General features: G+C 41.2%; 1 protein-coding gene across 3 annotated transcripts in view; it reads right to left on the bottom strand.

The window, feature by feature from the left end:
* The window catches only part of zswim8 (zinc finger, SWIM-type containing 8), a 51,223-nt gene extending 29,677 nt beyond the window's left edge, over window positions 1–21,546 (bottom strand). For all 3 annotated transcript variants that reach the window (XM_029127199.3, XM_055502741.1, XM_055502742.1), the window contains exons 1-8: window positions 20,629–21,546; window positions 19,996–20,236; window positions 9,413–9,566; window positions 3,152–3,246; window positions 1,517–1,689; window positions 1,011–1,118; window positions 808–889; window positions 11–131 (exon numbers count right to left, since the gene is read on the bottom strand). In XM_029127199.3, coding sequence (XP_028983032.1) covers window positions 11–131; window positions 808–889; window positions 1,011–1,118; window positions 1,517–1,689; window positions 3,152–3,246; window positions 9,413–9,566; window positions 19,996–20,173 — 911 coding nt within the window. In that variant the 5' untranslated portion in view covers window positions 20,174–20,236; window positions 20,629–21,546. The remainder of the gene's footprint in view (window positions 1–10; window positions 132–807; window positions 890–1,010; window positions 1,119–1,516; window positions 1,690–3,151; window positions 3,247–9,412; window positions 9,567–19,995; window positions 20,237–20,628) is intronic.
* Window positions 21,547–21,954: the final 408 nt, after the last annotated feature.

Here is a 21,954-nt window from a genome sequence, read left to right as displayed (position 1 = left end):
GTAGCTGCACCTGAACACAACTGGAGAGGGCCCACAGAACTTGTGTAAAGTCTTTTTGATGTTGTCACTGAGCGTTGACTCATCCAAATACCAGGTGCTCTGGTCAGATGCTGAAGGTCCAGCTGTGGGATCTGCACATTTATAGAAAACATAACCTGCATCATCTGCAAATTGCTAATTTACCATATTTTACTAAGGGGCCCTGACCTAAAGTAGGTGTACACACTGTAAAGCAGATGAAGTGAAGTGTTTAAAGATGGGGTTATGTGCTTTTGATTCTAAACACGCTAAAGTCTTTATTACTTGCTGCTCTGTTCTATAGATGCATTAGCTGTGCTGATTTGTCATTTGAAGATGATGAGGTATTGTCTGGTATCACAGTTTCTGCTCAGTCTGTCTGATTTATACATCAATGCTGCTTAAGCACAATTTCGAAGAATTTTAATTGTTTGTAATCCAGTGGCAGAAAAGCATGTGATCCTTTGTTAAATGTTTTTTCAATAAATTTGCCATAAAGTATTGTCTGGTCTTCTTCCAGGTCAACATTAATGACAAATAAACAAATCTGATCGGTCATGTCATACTTCATATCAGACTTCATGTTTTCATGCCATGTGTATTATCAAAATCATGCAGATATTGGTATATATATATTGATATATAACAAACAGTGCACAAGCCCAGTAAATGTCTGGTTCCTGCATATATGGCTCACATTCTTTTTTCACATTCTCTTGTATACCAGAAGGATTAAACTGAGCTGATTTTGTTATCGTCAGATGAAAAAAGGAACAACTGGTAGTGTACCTGGAGCTCCACACACTGTGTTGATGGCAGTAGACTGAGAGGACAGCAGCTCATCCAGCAGCCTCTGGGCTGTGGGGAGGATCTAGACACAACAAAACTTCATGAATCCCATTTGAAACACACAGATCTGCGAATACATATTCACTTGTATTATTCTTGGTTTGGTTTAGAAAGGAAGGAGCTGGTTAAATGAACATTATCACCTGCTGAGGAAGCTCACTGATGAGGTACTGGGCAAACTTTTGGAGTTGGTCCCTTTGCAGCCTGGACAAGGATTCAGAGACTGGAGCCCTCAAACACACCGCTGACGCCTACACACAGGTTTTGTTGCATCATCAGACTTTTACTTCCACTATTCATATTTTCAATTCATTGCAAAGTTACACAGTTGTTTTTTACAAATGTCTAGGAAAGACAACCTAGACAAACATTTCTGCAGCTCTTGATAATTATAAAAATATAGCTCCTTGGTACATCAGTGCCTAAACGCGTATGCATCCAAGCAGGGCTACGTGTGCTGAGCCATGAGTGTGAGCTGATGGCTACCTCGAGATCATTATGACATAACACATCCTGTGTGTCTACAAAGACATGAGCAAATGTGGCAAGAATGGCCACAAGGCATGGTAGAGTATGTCACACAGACTCGAATAGGAGCACGTACATGCTGTGCTCATCCATAGTAGACTTTGTGCAGAGCCAAACTTACATTGTGGATCCTAAAGAGGCAAAGAGCCACGACATGGGCACACCATTTGGCCCCAGCTCCACACGTGCAGCTGCAGGAAGTGATGCGGCAGCGATCAAACATGACAGCCACATTGTAGGCTCCTTTAGACTGACCGGCCTGACTGGACACCACTGTAGCACTGAGATGGAAGCCTGGCAACAGGATAACAGAGGAAAAGAGAATAAAACCAACCAAAACAACGTCATAAGTTCAAACGTCCAGTATGTCTTAATAAATGACTGAATCCATCAGGTTGGTCCAGACAAGTGCGGGGTGGGAAATTCTCTATCTGGTAGAAACCTCTGGGATCAGTGGATGTTGTTTATGTTGTGTCTATAGCCTGTTGGCAATCTAAAGGTTGAGGACTTGTTACCACCTGGGGTTTTACTAGTCTTATGATTCAAAGGGAAGGAACTTATGCAGCAGTGACTCACGAGCTAGAGCAGTTGCCCCCACATGATATGCAAAAGTGCCCTTGGCAACTATACATATACAGCATTTATCCATTTAACAATGTCAGCATTTGTGTCAGGATCTAATGCAGTGGTTCTTAACCTTTTTGGAGTTACTGAACCCGCCAGTTTCATATGCACATTCACCGAACCCTTTACTTATTGAAAAATAAAATGATTTTCATTAAACTCAAGAAATAGACACGTTTTACTGGTTATGAAATGAATCGTGCATTAACATCGCTGTGTTCAAAGCACGAAACCAATGCAATACAGAGCAATGAACTTTTGTAATACTAATACACTGAAATGGTTTTATTTTTTACCTTATTTATTCCAATAATGAACTCATCACCTAACTTTCAATAGGCTACACTGCAACATTAATATGTGAGTGGGTGCTTGTTTTCTTTTATATGTTTTTAACACTGTAATGTCTGACACTACCATTTGAATGAGGTAGAATCTCATGTAATGAAGCATCCAACTCACGGAGAAGGCCAATAAAGCTGCTTGGTATGCTCACCAGTCTCTGCACCACTCTTTTCTTTTATTAGTTTGCTTCGGTTTTGAACTTACGTTTGCTTATGCAACTGTGCAAACAAACACGAGTAGTTCATCAAACCTATCAGCAGCACGGCTGATGTGATTGACAGAGGGGAGGAGCCAACCAGGTATAAATGTATCTGGTGATGCGTGTGTCAATCAAAACGAAATCAAAACATGAACAGCAGTGTTAAAACCTCACATATTGGCTTTATAATATCATAGATCATACGGACCCCAAAACTATCGTATAAAGTAATGTAGTGGGATCATCTGCAGCCAATGATTGCCAAGTGTGGCGTGTCATCACGAATCATATGAGGCAGGTGCGTGTCTTGTGTCCTGACCTCCGCTGAACACCTGAGACTTACCCACCGAACCCCTAGGGTTCGATCGAACCCAGGTTAAGAAACACTGATCTAATGGCCGACTGATGTGTGACTGGACAGGTTACAAGCCTTGTGTTAATGCTGCCCAATGGTTTTCTCTCCATTTTTTACGTACTAAACAGATATGCTGCTTCAAGTTTTATCTTTTAATTCTTTTGAGAATGTTGATTTCATGGGCAAACTGAAAACAGCCACCATCTACATGAGGGGATACTGGGGCAAATTACCAATCTGCAGAGGGTCTTTGACAGCTCTGATTCTGTACAGCTGCTCCCCACGCTGGAATTCATCTGGACTCCCATTAGCAAGGCAGGAATATAACCTGCAGTGAGAGAAGAGTGATAAACACAGTCTATAGATTACAGACACAGCATGACGTATGATGATACCAGAATATAGAGATAGTCTGTTTTTTTACCATGATGCATGCCTAAATTAGAAATGGCCTAAATTATTGGCCATTTGTGTGTCATTCTTGCCATCTTCAATTTCTGACTTTGAAACAGTTATTGCTGTAAAAGCATTTTAAGGCTACAACAGCTAAGGGAAATGTCTATGACTGACTACAGACTACACACATTTAGTGTGAACTGAATGTACGGTTTGATACCTCCTTCCACTTTGCTTCTTATCCAATACAATTAATTAAAAGTTTCAGGAGGCCCCATTATTTTTTTTTTTTTTTAAATAAAATGTCAGATAACAAATCCAGACATCCAGGATCATCCTGGTGCATCTTGGTAGCAACTGAACCACTACCTGCAAAACACATACTAACAATCATTGTTCATACAGTATAATCCAATCTGTATGAAGCGCTTACTATAGACTCATGTTATGATGACGCTGCTGGTCGTTTTAATAAGCATGTCTTAGCTTTGGTCACTGTGTGCAAATTTTTCCTGATGCTGAAAACTGAAAATCTTTTCCCATCAAGCAATGTTTTAGTCACATATATCAAGACATGAATGAAGATAACATTGGTGGCAGCACAATTTTACCATTGAGCACTATTTACGCTGGGACCTTAAGAATTAGAAAGCCTTTAATAGTCCCACAGTGGGGAAATTCCGTCTCACAACAGCATAGGCTCAGTAAAGAAAAGTACAGCAACAAATGAAACATACAGCCACAAATCAAATCAAATTAGGGTCAGTTGGCACAATACAACACTGTACAGGTGGGCAGAGTGGAGTAACGAATAGGGTTGTTATATATATAAGGTCTAGGCACATGCCTTTTTTCACGCAAAATAATGCTAAAGAATTTAACCTTGATGTTTCAATAAGGTGTCTGTAAACTTTCATGCCAAAAAGTGCTGCAGTTCGCCCATGCGGCCCATCTGACAGCATGCATTTTAATCTCTCAACCACACTGCTCCGTTTTAAGGGTGTGTCGCAAGCGAAGTTGATTGCCACACCCCTTTGAGGAAGGAAGGGATCAAAAGTCACTGTCAGTGAATCCATTGTTACAGCGAAACTGGCTACCTTGTCCTCGTAGTGGAGTTCAACCATATGTTTGATCCAAAATCTGACTCTGAAGTTGAATGGGAGGCTGTTGAAGTGGTTACACTTCGACTGGCACAGGGTACAACTAATTAGAAATTTCATATTTAATTTAATGGTTTATATAATACGCAACTTAAATAGCGGCTGCCAACGCTAATAGTAACAGTTGCCAATATGCCAATATGCCTAAATTAATACGATAGAATATCCCTAACACGACTACAGCTTGTTTGGGAGCATAGCTTGATAAACTAATATAAACAAATTTTTACAAGTTCTTTCTTTCTCGTGCTGCTGCTGTGTCAAAATAATTTCTCCATAATGGGGTTTTTAGTTGCAGCTTATATTTGAAATGTATTTATCTGTAATTAAGTGCCAATGTGGGAACAGTGAATGCCTAACGATGCATGGTCTGACAGCAACTGTTGCTGTCAAGATATTGCATGTGTTTAATAATTTTATTAATGTGATATGGTATTTGATATTGAACTGAACAAGTTGCTAAACGTACTGTCATGTATGGTTATTGATTCAGGACTGGAGCCAGTATATTTAAATGCGTATTCATTACAGAACACATTTAATATACAGTATATCAGACAAACTAAGGACAATTACACATGCATGGAATAAATCATTATCTCAGAATTTTATAAATAATTTTAGAACATTTTACTATTTACAGATTAATCACAGCATAACCCTTTTGTGAACTCTGGTTGGTTCTAAATACATATTGACGAAAGATATTTTAAATTGCTTTTAGTAAGGTGTAAAATATATTTTAAGTGCTAATATATAACTAATAGAAGTGTAGTTATAGTTTTTGTCTTTATAAATTTGGCAGTATTTTGTCTGTGTGTATCTCAAGTCGTTGCAGGTGTCTAGCCTAAAGAAGTTTTGTAAGCTGGTGCTGGGGACTAGGGTGAAGAGTCTAAGTTGTCATTCCATCATCCCTGATCTTGTGGATCAGGGCAGTGTTTCCTGAGGGACAAGGCACCTATGTTGGACTTAGACCATCTGTGAAATAACTAAATTACTGCTTTCGTTGCAATACCTGAATAAAAGTTGAAATATTAGAAAACATTTGTCAAAAAGAAGAGTTCAGTGAAACAGCAATAGTCAGAGCCAACTTTATTGTCAACCAATGCACCAGCACTATAATGCTGGATAAGTTACCTTCACAGTTCAATGTGCAGACCACAAAATGAATGGGTAGGATTCATAGTTATGTTGAAAGCATAGTGGAGCTGAACAGGTACAGTCATGGGCAGTTGGCTGGGGAGATGTGAGGATTTTTGTTGTGCTCATCACATTTTGGAAGACATTTTGATCGGAAGCAGTGCAGCTGCTGTACAGATGGAAGATGCAGCTGTTTTCCTTGACACCACTCTAGAAGGTATAGAGAATAGAATAGTAAATTAATGAAATGTCCAGTATTTTCTATGTATCTCACAACCTTTACAAATGTAAACAATATGTAGAGGTAGTTAGATCAGTTGTAATGGTGTTTGGAGCAAACACGTTTTCAACTTGCTCAAATTCAACAGACGGCCGGTGGGACAGGGATGTTTACAAGGTCCTCCATATAACGACCTGAGTCCAGTAGGACTTTATTGAAGATGGTCTTCATCAATTCGAGAATTAAAAATTACATATCCACTATAAAAAGAGTATAATATCAAATAAAATTGACCAACTGCACACAGAGTAAATGTATAGACAATAATACAGGTCAGATTATGAATACTAAAACTACTCAAATGTGAAATCCAAAATCTTTGTCAAATAAAACTGCATATTGGCCAACAAATGATCATACTGCTGTTAAATGTACATACCTTTGCTCCTGAGGTGAGCAACAACTGTTCTACGAGGTAGCTGTGTGTCCACAGCCTGCAGTGGTGTCTCAGTTTGAGAAACAACCTCCTTGCGTTTCGGTAGCTGGGATGCGCCACATGTCACATTTACAGCTAGCTGGCTAGATAAGCAACACTTACATGTTAGACTTTGATAGAACTTGCCATAACCCAAATTCACAGGTCTACGACAAACACGACAGGCTCAGTAGTAATTAGAAACACAACTGACTCTCACAACTTACTATTTCAGGCAAGCCAGCCCTAAGTTGTATTGAATGTCATATGGAGAGCTAGCGCTAGCAACATGCTAGTGGCTAACATGGCACTAGCAGCTAAAATGTAAGCTGAGTGAATGACCTCAGTACCATATATCACACGATTCAAACCGGACAAATGCTGCAGAGGCTTGGACTCATCCAAATTGTGTGGCAGCACCTTCCAATACCGCCTCTCTCTGTCGCTGTAGCTGTTAGCATCAACTGTTCTAGCCATTAACAAACCTTACACAGGAGGGAAGCTACATTATAAACAGAGAAACTTCTGGAATACATACAACAAATAAGTATCAAGCATGTACTTACGTTTGGGGAAGCAGCACGTGGATCACATCTTGTAGGAACAGAGCGCCTCTTCAACTTCAAGCCCAGTAATAAATATACCCACGTTTTAAAGCAGTCGGAGGTGAAATAGTGTCCACACACGAACAAGCACTTAGGCAGCGGTGCTGGCACTAGTCCATTTACAATAAAATAATAATATAATGTTGCAGGTAAATTTATGGGTCCATTTTTGTCTGGGTGGGGGCCACAGGTGGCTCGGTGAGTGGTTAAAAGACTGTTGATGTAGACTGTCCACCAAATTTGAACCCGATGGCTCTTGGACTGGATTGGATATAGTCCCTAAATCTGAAATAAGTAGGGAGTGTACTTCTAACACACCAGGAGTGTTTTAACATGAACCAGAGAGTCATATAAATGTATCAGAATGTCCAAAAAGTGAATTTTGCATGTGCAGGGACCTTTAATAAATATAATATAAATATTGTACAGTTTTGCACAAATATTGCAGAATAAATTTCAACATAAACCATCCCATCCATCCATGGATGGATGATTATACAGTGTGATGGCAGCAGGTAGGATAGACCTGCGATATCTCTTACTGAATCTGCTCTCCAGAGCAGACAGTGAGTCCTCCAGTCCTCCCTACTCAAACCCACCTCCTGCACCGTGTCCAGAGTGTAGCCCAGGACAGAGCTGGACTTTTGATGATTCTGTCCAGTCTCTTCCTGTTCTTCATCGTGATGCTGCTGCTCCAGCAGACCACACGTACAGGATGGCTGATGCCACCACAGAGTCATAGAAGGTCTTCAGGAGTGGCCCCCTCACTCCAAAAGACCACAGTCTCCTCAGCAGGTAGAGTCTGCTCTGACCCTTCCTGTACAGTGCATCCATGTTATGAGTCCAGTTCAATTTATTGTTCAGATGCACCCCAGGTTCTTGTAAGAGTCCACTCTCTCAATGTCCATTCCCTGGATCTGCATCGGTGGGATGACAGACCACTGCCATCAGCGAAAATCCACCACAATTTCCTTTGTTTTCCCTGCGTTGATCAGGAGGTGGTTCTGCTGGCACCAGTTCACAAAGTTCTGAGTAAGCCCTCTGACTGTGCAATTGTCGGACTCATCACCGATTATGACGATGCAGAGTACAGAGAACTTCTGCAGAACACAGCTATCTGTGTTGTGTCTGAAGTCTGACGTATAGAGGGTGAAAAAGAAAGTGGCCAGTGGATGTTTGGTCAAAACTTATTGAAATGTGAGTTCAGGTCACTGACACAGCTCAGGTCTCTCTTAGACTGTGGGTTTGGAGCTTTCCAGAGATGATTTTCAGGCTTCTCCACACCTCACTGACATTGTTCTGCTGTAGTTGCACCTCCATCTTCCTCGGGTAGCTGGCCTTACCCTCACATTTTCTTCCTCAGCTCCTTCTGCACCTTCCTCAGCTCCTTCTTTGTTCCCTTATCTAAACACTCTCTTCTTCTCCTTTAGGAAAGCTTTGATATCAAGTGTGGCCCATGGCTTGTTGTTGGCGAAACACTGTGCCAGCCTGGAGGGTATGGTGTTCTCACAGCAAAAGCTGATGTAATCCGTTACACAGTCTGTGATGGCGTTTATGTCCTCCATATGCGGGTCACAGAGCTCCGTCCACACAGTGGTGTTAAAACAGGAGATACAGGATGTTATATCAGCTCTGCCCAGGAGTGGGAGGGAAGATGCCCTGTAGGCCTCTTTGTTGTTGGCATAGAATAGGTTCAGTGTTTTATTGTCTTTGGTGGGGCAGGTTACATACTGGGTGAATGTAGGAAGAGCAGCTGAAGGAGGTGCGTGAAGTCAGGAAGAGGGCCTGTCAGTGCTGTGTCTACAGCCTGCTGGTGACTGAAAGCAGGGTCTCAGAAGCTGCATCAGTGTTAGCGGAGGGTGGGACACACAGCAATTATTATAACGTGTGTAAACTCCCATGGCAGGTAGAATGTCCTCATGCCCACCGACAGCTCAATGTTGCACAGCTTCTTTAATAGTGCAACATCCTGGATTACACCACCTCATGTTCACAAACACAGCCAGGTCCCCTCTCTTCCTCTTCCTGCTGTCCTCCATTCTGTCTGCACACGGTAGATAAAAAATTGTCTAGTGACACTGTTGAATCCGGGATGAGAGGAGTCAGCCAGGTCTGTGAAAAGTAAGATGCTACTCGCCCTGTAAACGCGGCAAGCTCGTCCAACTTGTTCAGAAGAGAACTCACATTTTCCATTCCCGAAAGTAAGGAGCAAATATGTTAAAAACTACATAATAATTAACTAGTTTAAGAAAAACCTGGATCTGTTCTTTGATCTACTGACAACAGAAGTTCAATATTCTGCTGTTTAGTAGGCTTCATGCTAGGTATGATACAGTTGCCTTAGTTTAATAATTTTTGAAAGTGATAATACAATAATCTGTTTAACTATTTTAGTAAATTGAGATGGTCAGAAGTGACACTGTGCTGATCCCAGGTCAACACCAGATAACCTTAGTCAGGGTGAAGAGACTCTAAATGTAGTGGATCCCTGCTCTTACCTGATATCCTCCTCATTCTCAGGGAAACTCCAGTAGGCAATACGGAGCTGAAGCTGTTCTGGGACTGGAGGGTAGACCTTTTCCACAACTTCAAATGGAATATGGAAAGCTACCTGCTTCGCTGATAACTCAACCAGAGGAATCACGTGACTGTCTGAGGAAGAGCACAGAAAACAGGAATACTGGTTGTGCGACCATTGGATGAAACTAAATTTACATGTCCACATAGATAAGATAGCCACTGTGGAGCTATTAAAGGTATTTCACCTTTAATAGCTCCACAGTGGGGAAATTGCTTCACACAGCAGCAAAGTACGGAGCAGAGAATGCAGCGATAGAATAACAGTGTAAATATATGTTATAATAATAATTCACAGAGTTTGCACTAATATTGTAGAGGACATTAGTACGTGACCACAGATGTACTGTAGTGAGTTACGTCACACCTCCTCCTCCATGCTTCACGGTGGGAACCAGGCATGTAAAGTCCACCCGTTCACCTTTTCTGCATCGCACAACACGGTGGTTGGAATCAAAGATCCCAAATTTGGACTCATCAGACTATAGGACAGACTTCCACTGTTCTAATGTCCATTACTTGTGTTATTCAAGTCTCTTCTGCTTGTTGCCTGTCCTTAGCAGTAGTTTCCTAGGAAATATTCTACCATGAAGGCCTGCTTCACACAGTCTCCTCTTAGCAGTTGTTCTAAGATGTGTCTGCTGCTAGAACTCTGTTGGATTGACCTGGTCTCTAATCTGAGCTGCTGTTAACCTGCAATTTTTGAGGCTGTTGACTCAGATGAACTTGTCCTCCGTAGCAGAGGATAAAGGTCTTTCTTTCTTGGTCTTCCTTTCTTGGGGTGGTCCTCATGTGAACCAGTTTCTTTGTAGCGCTTGATGGTTTTTGTGAGTGCACTTTCAAAGTTTTCCCAATTTTTCAGACTGACTGACCTGCATTTCTTAAAGTAATGATGGTCACTCGTTTCCCTTTACTTAGCTGCTTTTTTCTTGCCATAATACAAATTCTAGTGTAGTACCACTACTACTGCCACATAAAAAATAGGAATAATTGGTGTATATATCGTCTTCAGTGACAACTGTTCATTATAAGAGAAGGGTGGGGATGCTCTTCAGTTTGTTTAGCAATAAAACACTGCTTTATTGTCTTATATTGTCATAAATATGGTTAATGCAAATATTCCTAAAATATGATATAATTCTATGGCTATATAGTTCAGTTGGTCTGGGGCGGTGCTTTGGGCCTGAGAATAGACCCTAGTCTACATTGACATGGTAATGAATTGTGTGAGAAACGATCAAACTAAACATAGAAGAGCCATATAAATATTCAGAAAGTCCTAAAAAGGAAAGGTTGACTTTTTGAGGAGATTATTATCAATCAAGTTACCCCAAGAAATCATTTTAGTCCTAACCACCACCTTCATTGAGCAGTATCCCATTATTTACTTGTACACAGCAGACCGTACTGACAAGTAGAGCTTGATGAAAAACTCATTCTGAGTCAGATTCATTTTAAGGAGCGAACATTCTCATGTGGACCCACCAGCCGCAGGAGGAGCCTGAGGGACGGTGCTAAGCAGACTGGGCAGTCAAAGGCAGAAGCCTCTACGATTCAATCTCTGGACAACAAATCTGGCTATTTGGACACATACGGTCAAATCACTAGGGGGGAAGGAGCCTGAGCTTGTGCAGGAGGTTGAGTGGTACCAGGTAGAAGAAGGTACCGCTCACCTCCACGCACAGCCTGGGCTCTGGACCCCAACTCCTTGAGAAAGGCTGGGTTGAGGATAGGTCACTCACTGTTGTTTGTGCCTATGGGCTGAACAGCAGTGTGGTGTAGCTGGCCTTTTTGTGGTCCCTGGAGGTAGCGTTGAAAAGCACTCCAGCTGAGGACTCATTCGTTTTGCTGGACCATCAAGCTGATGAAGGAGTCCTATCAGGCCCGAATGACCTGTGGGACTTGTGAGGCAGTTGATGGGTACCGATGGGCCAAGCATGCTGCAGCCTGGGCTGTTGTGGAGGCAAAAACTCTGGCCTGGGAGGAGTTCCGGGAGGCCAAGGAGGAGGACTATTGTTCGGCCTCAGATTCTGGCAAACTGACGCCTCAGGAGGGAGAAACAGTTCTTCATGAACACTGTTTTTAGTGGAGGTGGGCAGTTTTTTATCTTGACTGAGGATGGATATAATTTAAGGATCTCCACAATCCCTCCAACATGCCTTCTGCTGAGAAGTAAGAGGCAGGGGATTAGGGTGGAATTGCCCATCACCCAGGCAGAAGTCATGGAGTGGCAGGGCATCAGGGGTGGACAAGATCTGTCCTTAGTAACTCAAGTCTCATGATGTTGTAGAGGCGTGTGACCCACGACAGCCCCACAACATCCAGAGGATAATCGCGACAGTTCCTCTGGAGTGGACAACCAGGGGGGTTGTCCCTCTTCATAAAAGAGGGGACAGAAATGAAAAGGATGTTGAATTTATGTCAGATATTGGCATGCAGAAGCAGGTATGTAAGAAATACAAAACCCACTGTAACTGTTGGTACATCTGCTGCTCAGCTCAGTAGTGAAGGTATGTACATTTAACAACAGTAAGATCACTTCATAGGCCATACAAGATTTTAAATTTAATTGGTATAGACTGTTTAGATTTTATGTTTGCAGTATCTTTTTTGATGAGGTAATGGTGAGAACAGCCGCAGCCTTCATCTGGTAGAACTATACCCATCCTGCTGCAGAAACAAACCAAGTGTACCCCCTACCCAGGACATGGTCTGTTTATCCTACTTCCATCAGGAATTTCTACTGCAAGACCCTGCAAAAGCTTCTGTCCTCAAACCCCCAGTCTTCTTAATTCACTCAGTAACCTATAAATTGCACATTGGAGTGTGAAGATAACAGTTTGTTCTAGCTTTGGAATAGTGGTGCATTTTCTGGTTGACAATAAAGTTGGCTTTAACTACTACATATTACACTAAACTCTATTTTTATGAGGAGAAAACACTTTTATTCAGGAAATCATAGTATTGAAAATACATGTTTTTCTCTTTCTTATATGGTAAGCTATAGAGGTGAACCAACAGTCAGAAAAAAATGGTAAATGAGTTATTCCACAGGTGGTCTAAATCCAACATACAGCGAGTGTTTTATCCATCAGGAAACTCTGCCTTGATCTACAACCTTCGCATCAAGAATTGACAACTCAGATTCTTCACCTCAGGAGTCCCCAGCACCAACTCACTAGCCTCTGTAGACTAGACACCTTTAACAACTTAAGATACAGAGACAGATTACTTTCAGGTTTATCAAGAATGATCAAAAAACATTTCTAAACGCAGTAAAAATACGTCAGTTCAATACATAATTTGAAGCAATGCTTTGTTTGTTCTCAGGTAGGTCATGCAGTAATTGTTCTGAATATTAATACACAATTCTTTAATAAAATTATAACAGAGCAGCAGCACAGGCAGGACAAAAACAGTGTGAAATGTATTCATACTATTTCAGCTGTGCTCTAAAACAGTTATTTGTTTGTATAATGTAAGCTAAAGCAGTGTTTTCTATTAACCAGGGTAAGTTGTGTTATGAATATTCAAGTGGCATAGGCCATTTAGGATAAGTATTAGCAATTACTAGTCACTTAACACATAAAAATCAAATAATTTGAAGTAAATGCAATATTACCATTGGCACACATTTTGCACCAGTCGAAGTGTAATGACTTCAGCAGCTTTCTCTCCAGCTTCAGGGTCAGGTTCTGGGGCCCGTTTGCCCTTACAGTCCGAACTGCCCTTGGAGAGAGCAAATTATTTTTTCCACTCCAGGTTTTACTTTTCTCGCTTAAGCCCAAACAGCTGCTGTCTCTATGAGTCACTCCACTCCGGTATTTCTCTCACTCCCAAAGACGAGCAGTCAGTCAGACAGTTATGGAACTCCATGGAGTTTGAGCTTTTTTTGGTAACAAAAGTAATGAAATATTTAAGTCTTTAAAAGTTCCCTTGTCTACTCAAAGTGTTTTGGGTAGTGTGTGCATTCATGTGTGTTGTATAGCAAGTAGTAACATTAACTAGATAAAGCATTTCCCTAAGAAAATGCACAGTGGATGCTGCCATGCTGAAGGTATTTCTGGAGAATTGCTGAAAGTAGCTGAAGCATCTAAAGCACAGATTATGTATTTGAAGAGAATTAAGTGTTTAAACAGAGCTGAATGTTTGCAGAAGAAGCTGAAGCAGTTCAATTTTAAATTGAGGAAAGTTGAAAAACATTTGCTGAAATTGAAAGAACTGCTGAAAATAAACACTTATTTAAACACTTGAAAGCAGAAATACTGCTAAGGATTTGGATGGGTGCTTTTATTTTGAAAGTATATGGTGGAGGACGGTGTGGGTAATTGCTAAATTGCATAATAGACTCATTAACTACTCAATAAACCAATAGAAAGCAGAAATGTTGGTATATTTGGCTAAAGATTTAAATTGGTGGTCTTCTTTTAAAAAGATATGGATGAAATGTGCAGGCAATTACTAAACTATAAAGTAGTCTAATCAAGTAGTTATATTTAAAATGCAGCAGGAAAAACAGAAAATCAGTTTCACTCTGCTCTGTAAAGCTGAAAAGATTTTTTCCATTCATTTCAATAGGGACATTTTTATGAAAAAAGCTTAATAACTTGAAAAATATGAAAGATATTAAAAAGTTAAAATGGAAGCCACCTTGTCCTTAAAACTGAACATTTTAATATTTGAATGGTTTCTGTATCTGAAAGTATGCAGCACTAGTTAGATGCAGAAAAACGTACCGAAGAACAATAATAATAATAATAATAATAATAATAATAATAATAATAATAATAATAATAATAATAATAATAAGAATAAGAATAAGAAGAAGAAGAAGAAGAAGAAGAAGAAGAAAAAGTAATTTCTCGAGAAATTACGTGGGAGAGCTGATCTGCTGCCGCAACGATGACAAACGCTGATTAAGCTGCTGACGTCAAAAAGTTGACTACGGCAAAACGATGAAAGCGATGAAAACGAGAAAACGTTGACAAAGATTAAAACGATGACAAAAGATGATGATTAAAAAGATGACCAAGGTCATACTATGACAAAATTAAAGAGATGACAATGAAGATGAAAAAGTTGACCAAGGTGCATTGTTGACAATCATAAATAAGCTGACTATCTTTTTGATTTGAAGAAAGTATTTGTAAATAATTACCTAACTGTGTAATAGTTTAATAACTAGTAGAAATTTACCAGTCAGAAACAAAAATCTTGCCATTTAAGGTAATAAATTACATTGGTGCTTTTATTTTGAAAGGATTTAGAGGTTGTGTGTGGGCGATTACTAAACTATAAAATAGTCATTAGATAGTCATAATTTATCATTATCTTCTACTTCCGCCTCTCGAGGAGTGCAGACGTGTTTTCTCTCTGCTCCCACTCTGCTTTTGCTTGCAGTGTCCTTGTCTTGTCTTTTTCTGAGCACCCTGATCTGCTATTCTGGAATAACATTATGGAGCTAATCAACTGGTCACTCAGCGCATTGGACAAAATGTTTTCACAAAGGAAAGAATCTCCGGGAGAACCACTCTGCCCCTTGGGGACTTTTGCCTCCGGCTACGTGCGGGACGCGTGGGATTCCTGGTGCCCCCTGTGTCTGGAGCCTCTGTCCATCGAGGATGCAGAGGATCTATTCATATTTTGGACTTTGATAACTGGGCTACTCATGATTGGCTTTGGTGGTGCCCTGCTTTATCGGAAGATTGGAAAGATTGGAAAATCTGTGGCCGGCTCATTGGCGTGTCCACCGGCTGTGGAGCTGCAAACACCGACGGGGGCCATGGTTACTCGGCTGACCACCAGAGGATTGCCCGGATTGAAGGACTGATCTGTAACATCTCAGCCCGTTCGGATGCCCGGATCACAGGACTGACTAATAAGATCTCAGCCCGTACGGAGGAAGACAAGAGACAGAGGGATAACATCTGCAGACAGACTGAACACTTGGTGAATATGGTGACAGCCTTGTCTGACAGGCTTGAGGAGATGTCACGGGTGACCCATGGTCCCACAAGAGGCGAAGAAGCCCTGAGTTCTGACCCATTGGAGTATTGATCTAGACAAATTAGTCATGGATTGTTAAAATGTATTAATTTTGGCTGTGTATTACTCTGTCCCTTCTCCCTCACCCCTCCCTTCCCGGGTCCAATCTAGCTCACCAGCTGTGCCTCTATCTATCCTCTTCCCCTAACTGTTGGACTGACCTGTAAACATCTTGGTCGGCCTCGGTCAAACTTCTATAAACAACACTTCACTACACTGATTCAGATACACCCCCCCCCTCCCCTCCTTACAGTCTCACTGTCTGCTCTCCGACCTTATCTATCTGTCCTGATGAATCCAAGAAAAAATTCCAGCAAGGTTTCCACTTGTACTGTGTGATACTGTATGTGTGTGCGTTTTATTTTTACTGTTTGTACTGCAATTTGCTTCCACTGTCGGACTAGCGCCGGGTAACCTGGCTGCTGATGGGAATTTCCCCGCTGTGGGACTAATAAAGGCATTCTTAATTCTTAATTCTTAATAGCAAGAATAGCCCTATTAAAGCAAACGATTTAGATTTAGCCCTTTCAGAATAAAAGCACCCTAATAAGTTTGAGTGGCTATTTACTGAACTCTAAAGTAGTCCCATTAACGATTGGTAAGTATTCAGAACCACAAATTTTTTAATCAATCTTGCCATTAAAGGTAATAAATTGTAATTGGTGCTTTTCTTTTGAAAGGATTTAGAGGAAATGTGTGGGGGTAATAGCGTAACTGTCAATTAGTCTTTAAATAATCATAATTACCCATTCAAAGGCAAAAACAGTGCAGTTAAAGCTAATAATTGGCATTGGTGCTTTTATTTTGAAAGGATGTAGAGGAAGCACGTGTGGGTAATTACTAAACTGTTAATCTTTAAATAGTCATAATTACACATCTAAAAGCAGAAATATTGCTATTAAAGCTAATTATTTGGCTTGGTGCTTTTATTCTGAAAGGATTAAGAGGAAGTGTGTGCTTAATTACTTAATTACTACACAATCCAATATTGAACTGGAACTGCTCTGTACACAGAGCATCAGCAGTTTTGACCTGTCAGTCAAATCTGCAGCTGCGCCGTCGCCATGGAGACAAAAGGCGGAAAAATCAGGCTCACTCTGCTCTGTGAAAGCAGAGTTTTATCCTGTATAAACAGGCTTGTTTCAGCTAAACCATGATAGTTATCACAAAAATTATTTCATTTTACGAGTCCCAAGGCTTCAATGAGCAAATGGTGTGAATTTTATGTTTGAGGACAAAAGCTTGTAGCCACAGTGGCAATTTCCAAATACGTCTCCTCTGTTTTTCTCCCCAGACGTCTGCCATAAATTATCATTAGAGTCTATGGGAGAATTTCAGGATCTCTCTGCGCTTTGAGGTCGATAGCGACTAAAGTATAGGTCTGAGGGTAAAGCCAGACACATCATTAGAAAGAAGACAAGTATGACTACGATTTAGTGAAATAATTACGTTGATAGAGTAAAAATTGTGGCTGTAGTGACGAGTTAAAGACAGAAGTTCTGTCTTAAAAAAGCGCACCTTCTCACTGTAGCTGTGACATCACGCACTCTATCAGACGCAATACACACTAATGGAAAAGCTGAAAATTTAACAAAAACCACACAATATTTAAACGCTCACAAGTCGAAAAGTATAGAAGATACGAAGACGCTGATTTACGCTGATAAAGTTGAAAGATGATAGACGCTTTTCAAGTTGAAATGACGTTTCTACGCCAAAGTATGACGATGATAGACGCTGATGAAAAGAGGAAAGTTGACAAAAAGTTGAACGATGATTCCCATAGACGACCATTATAAAAAAAACGACGGAAAAAGTTCAATAACGTTAAAAGTTGAAAAGCTGAAACTGTGAAAAGTAATAGCCCCCATCTCCTAAAGACGACACACGTTTAGAAAGTTGAACGGCGATTCTACGACGAAGCGTTGAGACGACGAAAGCGACCGAAAAACGGGAGCTGTTCAGCTCTCCCACTAATAAAGAGCGAAGATCTCAATAGTGTGAGAGCTGTTCAGCTCTCCCACTAATAATAAAGATTTAAATATCAATACAGTAAATGCTTTGCAAATAAATTGCAGTAATTGCCCTCATTTAGTCAGGCAGAGAGCGAGTTAGGGAGTAAAGGGATCACCCAGAGCAGGGAGTTACAGGAAAAATAATTATTTGACCAAAGCCAAAGTGTGACTGTGTGACTGACTGTGTGATTGACTGGGTGACTGGATGGTATGTGTGCATGCATTCAGACCATTATAAGACAGGATACATATATGCATGCATAATGGAAAGGAAACATCCAGCCAGACAGGCTCATCATCATCATGTCATCATCACACAGTGTCTACTGTGAACTCATTCAGGTTCCTAGGGTCCACAATCTCCAAGGACCTTAAGTGGGCCCCCCACAGACTGAGACAGCTCAGGAAGTTCAACCTGCCCCAGGAGCTGCTGACTATCTTCTACATCTTCTCACTGCTGAGCCCACACACCCTGCACACAAACTGTTTAAGCTCTTCCCCTTCTGGCAGGTGCTACAGAGCTATAGCCACCAGAACCACGAGACACAAAGTCAACTTTTTCCCCCAGGCTGTGTCTGAGTTGAACTCTCCAAACACATAGAGCGCCCAGTAAGCAAGGACTCAGTGACTGGGTGTTGCAATTTTTATGCAAATAATTCATGTAAATAATTGTAATTAATGTGTAAATAATTAATGTTCCATTCCATCAAAGAGTACTAGTCAAACCATATCCAATTCCTTATTTGTTCTGTGCAAACTTGGCCAATAAAACTGATTCTGATGTGCTTGCATCCTGTCTTATAATGGCCTGCATGTGTTTTACTGCTCTAACCTCCCTCTGTTTTATTAGCAAGTCAGAATAGAGCTTGTGTGGGGGTAATGTGAATGCAGTTATTTCAGTTTTCTATAGCCCAAATTGAATGGTATGATGTGGTATGACTGACTCCTCCCCTGATTTAAAACTGGCAGCAGACAGATAAGTGTTTAAACGAGACTCTCCCTTTTAGCCGATCAGCCATTTTTTGAATTCAGGTTCAGTTTTGGAGTTTGAACTTCTTATTTGTTGTAACTACATACTGAGCACCATCTGAAAGGCCTGAGGACCGTACTACAGAAGACTGTAGTGGGGCAGTGGAGGGAGGATGGATTGTTGCATGGTAACTGAAACCCCATAGACAGTCAGGCTCAGCCAAGAGTAAGAACATCCAGCTTTACCTGGAGTTAGCGGGTTTTTACACCTAGTTAAACCTCAGATGCTTTGCCTGATAACACTTAAAATATATAATTTGAACACAAATCCTTTGGTATTTAGTATTTAACTTTCAGTTAAACAGTCAAATGCAAAATTAGGTTACCTATAAATACATTCAACAAGAGCCTAACAAGACTTATGGTCTGAAAAAGTAAAACATGTGTATATGTACATATTATTTACAAATAATGGTTAAGTTGTTTGTTGACAGAACATGGTGTTGTCTTTATAGGTTTACCCCAGAGACAAGCTAGCTGCTTTGAGAATGCATGTCTATACAGCAGCGCACAGTGCTGAGGGCTGGTCCAAATGTCTTCACTTTAGTAGGAAGAACTCACTCAAACGCTATAATTGAACCTGTAGTGAGTTCCATGTTCCCACAATGAGGTCACAGCATTATATAGTGGGATGATGTTTTCATGGTGGTTCAAGGTTGTCACAATACGATTCTGCCTCTTTTTCAGCAACTCCGAATTCATACAGTGGTTCTCGACAAACCTCTAATGTGCTACCTGAAGCACAGTATGGTCACAAATGTAAGACCATGGTAGGAAGGGAAACTTAATTCCTAAGTGGATGTAGGTATCATGATAATGTCAGGACTCATGAGCCAAATGGCTTCAAAGACTCATATCCACAAAGTGAGTACTGATGCTGAGGAGCATTTGAGCAGAGAAGCTCTACTACGTCTGAGATTAAGCATTGCACTACATAAGGTTCCTCCTGGATAATGTGCAGGCGAGGCAATACCTACTTCAGATTGTGGTGGATTATTGTGATTGTTCAACCAAAAACTTAATTACTGGGATGCCTGTCTCCAACATCCCTCTCTATGTTTAAATGTTCCAAAAAAATACATACAGCTAAAAACATTACATTTGCTAATAATTGTGACTCTGGAGAAGATCATATCAAATTTCATGTTTTTCCTAACAAAACAAAGCTCTATTAATTCACCTGGTTTTAAACAACAGTAACCACAGCAAACAGACAAAGCTAAGTGGAGAAGATGCACTGTATGATTAATTGGAGAAAGATAAGTTTTAAGTAAGTATTAAGTATTAAGATAAGTTCCCCAGCAACAGGTAACAAGCTTGTGTCTGGTATAAAGCTGCTTTATTAAACTTTTTAACAAGCCATGAAAATGGGTGGGTTCCAACCATTTAAACTTAATGTGTGTGTGTCCTCCAACCTTTAATCTTGACAGTTGGGGAGTTGGGTCCGGCAGACTGCTTCCTCCATCCCCTCCAATTCTGGCATAGGCTTTCGGCCTCCGAGATGAAGGAGCACAGGGAGTCTTCCTCAAACCGGTCCGAGTCTTCAAAGGAAAACCTCTCTCCATCCTCCCACTCCGCGAACATCAGTTCCATTACATTCACTTTTAACAGTTTTGGACTCCAGACAACTCGAGGCCACGGCCTTCCGGTCAGTGACTGAAAACCAATTTGAAAACAAGTGAACATTCAATAAGAAAAGAGAGTCGGAAGACTGGGGGAGGGGAAACCACTAGCAACCAAAACACAGCTGAGAGGCTTACCGCTGGGCCCGCACACTAACGCTGCTAAACAAATAGTCTGGACGAGCGAAATACCCTCAATACCCGTGTGTGTGTGTGTGTGTGTGTGCGTGCGTGTGTGTGTGTGTGTGTGTGTGTGTGTGTTCGCTCGGTTACTTAAATACACGTAACAAAGTGCTGAGTGTTGGCTCTGTTTTTATCAAACTGTAACAAACAGCTGCAAAGTCTTTCCAAATGACCGACAAGCACAAAACATAAACATGAAAATGTCCGTCACGTCGCATCAAAGTACGCGGAGGAACGACATACCTTTACAGCGAGGCCGGCGCGGGGAAAGCGAAGCGACTCAATCTTCAAGAGGACCTCAACTTGTTTTTCTTCATCCCCACGTCTTGCTTTGTTCGGCCAATCAGCTGGGAGACACCGGGGAACGTTAGCTGGACCGTTTAACGTTACTGTAGCATAAACCAGCCTAAAAGGGCTCAAAGTGCCGCACGGCTAAATGGTGTCTTAAACACGAGCAGTGTCAGCATCCACAGACGTCTTCTTTATCTATATTTACTTTGCCGTGTGCGGTGTTAAGAGGCTCAACAGCCAACGCTACTGCACATAACATTTAGCCGATGTTAGCTGAAAGGCTAAATGTGCTAATAATACACACTACACAAATACTAATAGAACGGAGACGACCCAAACCACTTGTCATCCTCTGCCAATAGGGTTAAATGTAGCTTTAAAGCCGATAACAGGCGTCTTACGACGTGCTTATCTAACCCCTTTCGTTGGTGTCTTACGTTAGCTATATGCAATAGCACAAAAAGGCTAAGTTACCCCCAACTGGCTAACTTCAGCTAGCACGAATAGGTGTTTGTTTACGTTTACTGTCGATTACACATATCTTTCGCAGGAGGACTACATGCTTATTTTGTCGTCGACTTTCTGCGCCTACAAACGGTTCATATTTTTATATTAATCCCCGCTGCTATCTCGGTGTTTTTCTGGTCTTGGTATTCTTATTTAAGCCTTGTCTCTGACGTTTAAAGCTGCTATATTTCTCCGTTAGCTCGGTTGTATAAATTTTGATGGGTCCCGTTGAAAATCTCCTTCCAGCTGACACAAGCTTTGGCAGCGACCTATAATAATCTGTGCATCCAAATGACATCAGAATTCCCAGATGGATTCCCGTGTCCCCCTCATCCAGGCTTTATCAAAGTGTAATAATCTGCCGGGGAAAGATGTCTCACCTCTCAGTCAGCTCCTCCTCCATCAGCTGATCACAGCTTCCGGCTGCCAGATCCGCTCGCGCTGCGCGTCAGTCTATGCCCCTTTAGATGGAAACCTATCGCAAGCCAGGCCATCAAATCTACGTCACGTCCCTGCGCGTCATACCAGAAAGAACGCCGTAAAGAACGGTGTCCTAGCAACCTCGACGGCGAGTTTTATGTCGTCGGAAACTGACAGGACGCCAAGTGTCGTAAAGAACAGGGTTTTGAGCCAATCACGACGCCGCTTTTTACGACGCTTTCGGTCACGTGGGCGACGTAAAAAGCGTCTTCCTCTTGGTATGGTAATATTCCCGCCCCTGTTTTTTCCCCACCAATGTATTCAAAGTGACTTCAGCTAATCACTGAGGAC

This window comes from Betta splendens, chromosome 15 (assembly GCF_900634795.4).
Source record: "Betta splendens chromosome 15, fBetSpl5.4, whole genome shotgun sequence".
Classification (NCBI taxonomy): Eukaryota; Metazoa; Chordata; class Actinopteri; order Anabantiformes; family Osphronemidae; genus Betta; species Betta splendens.
The sequence above is the reverse complement of the archived record's forward strand: the minus strand, read 5'-3'. Positions and strand labels throughout refer to the sequence as shown.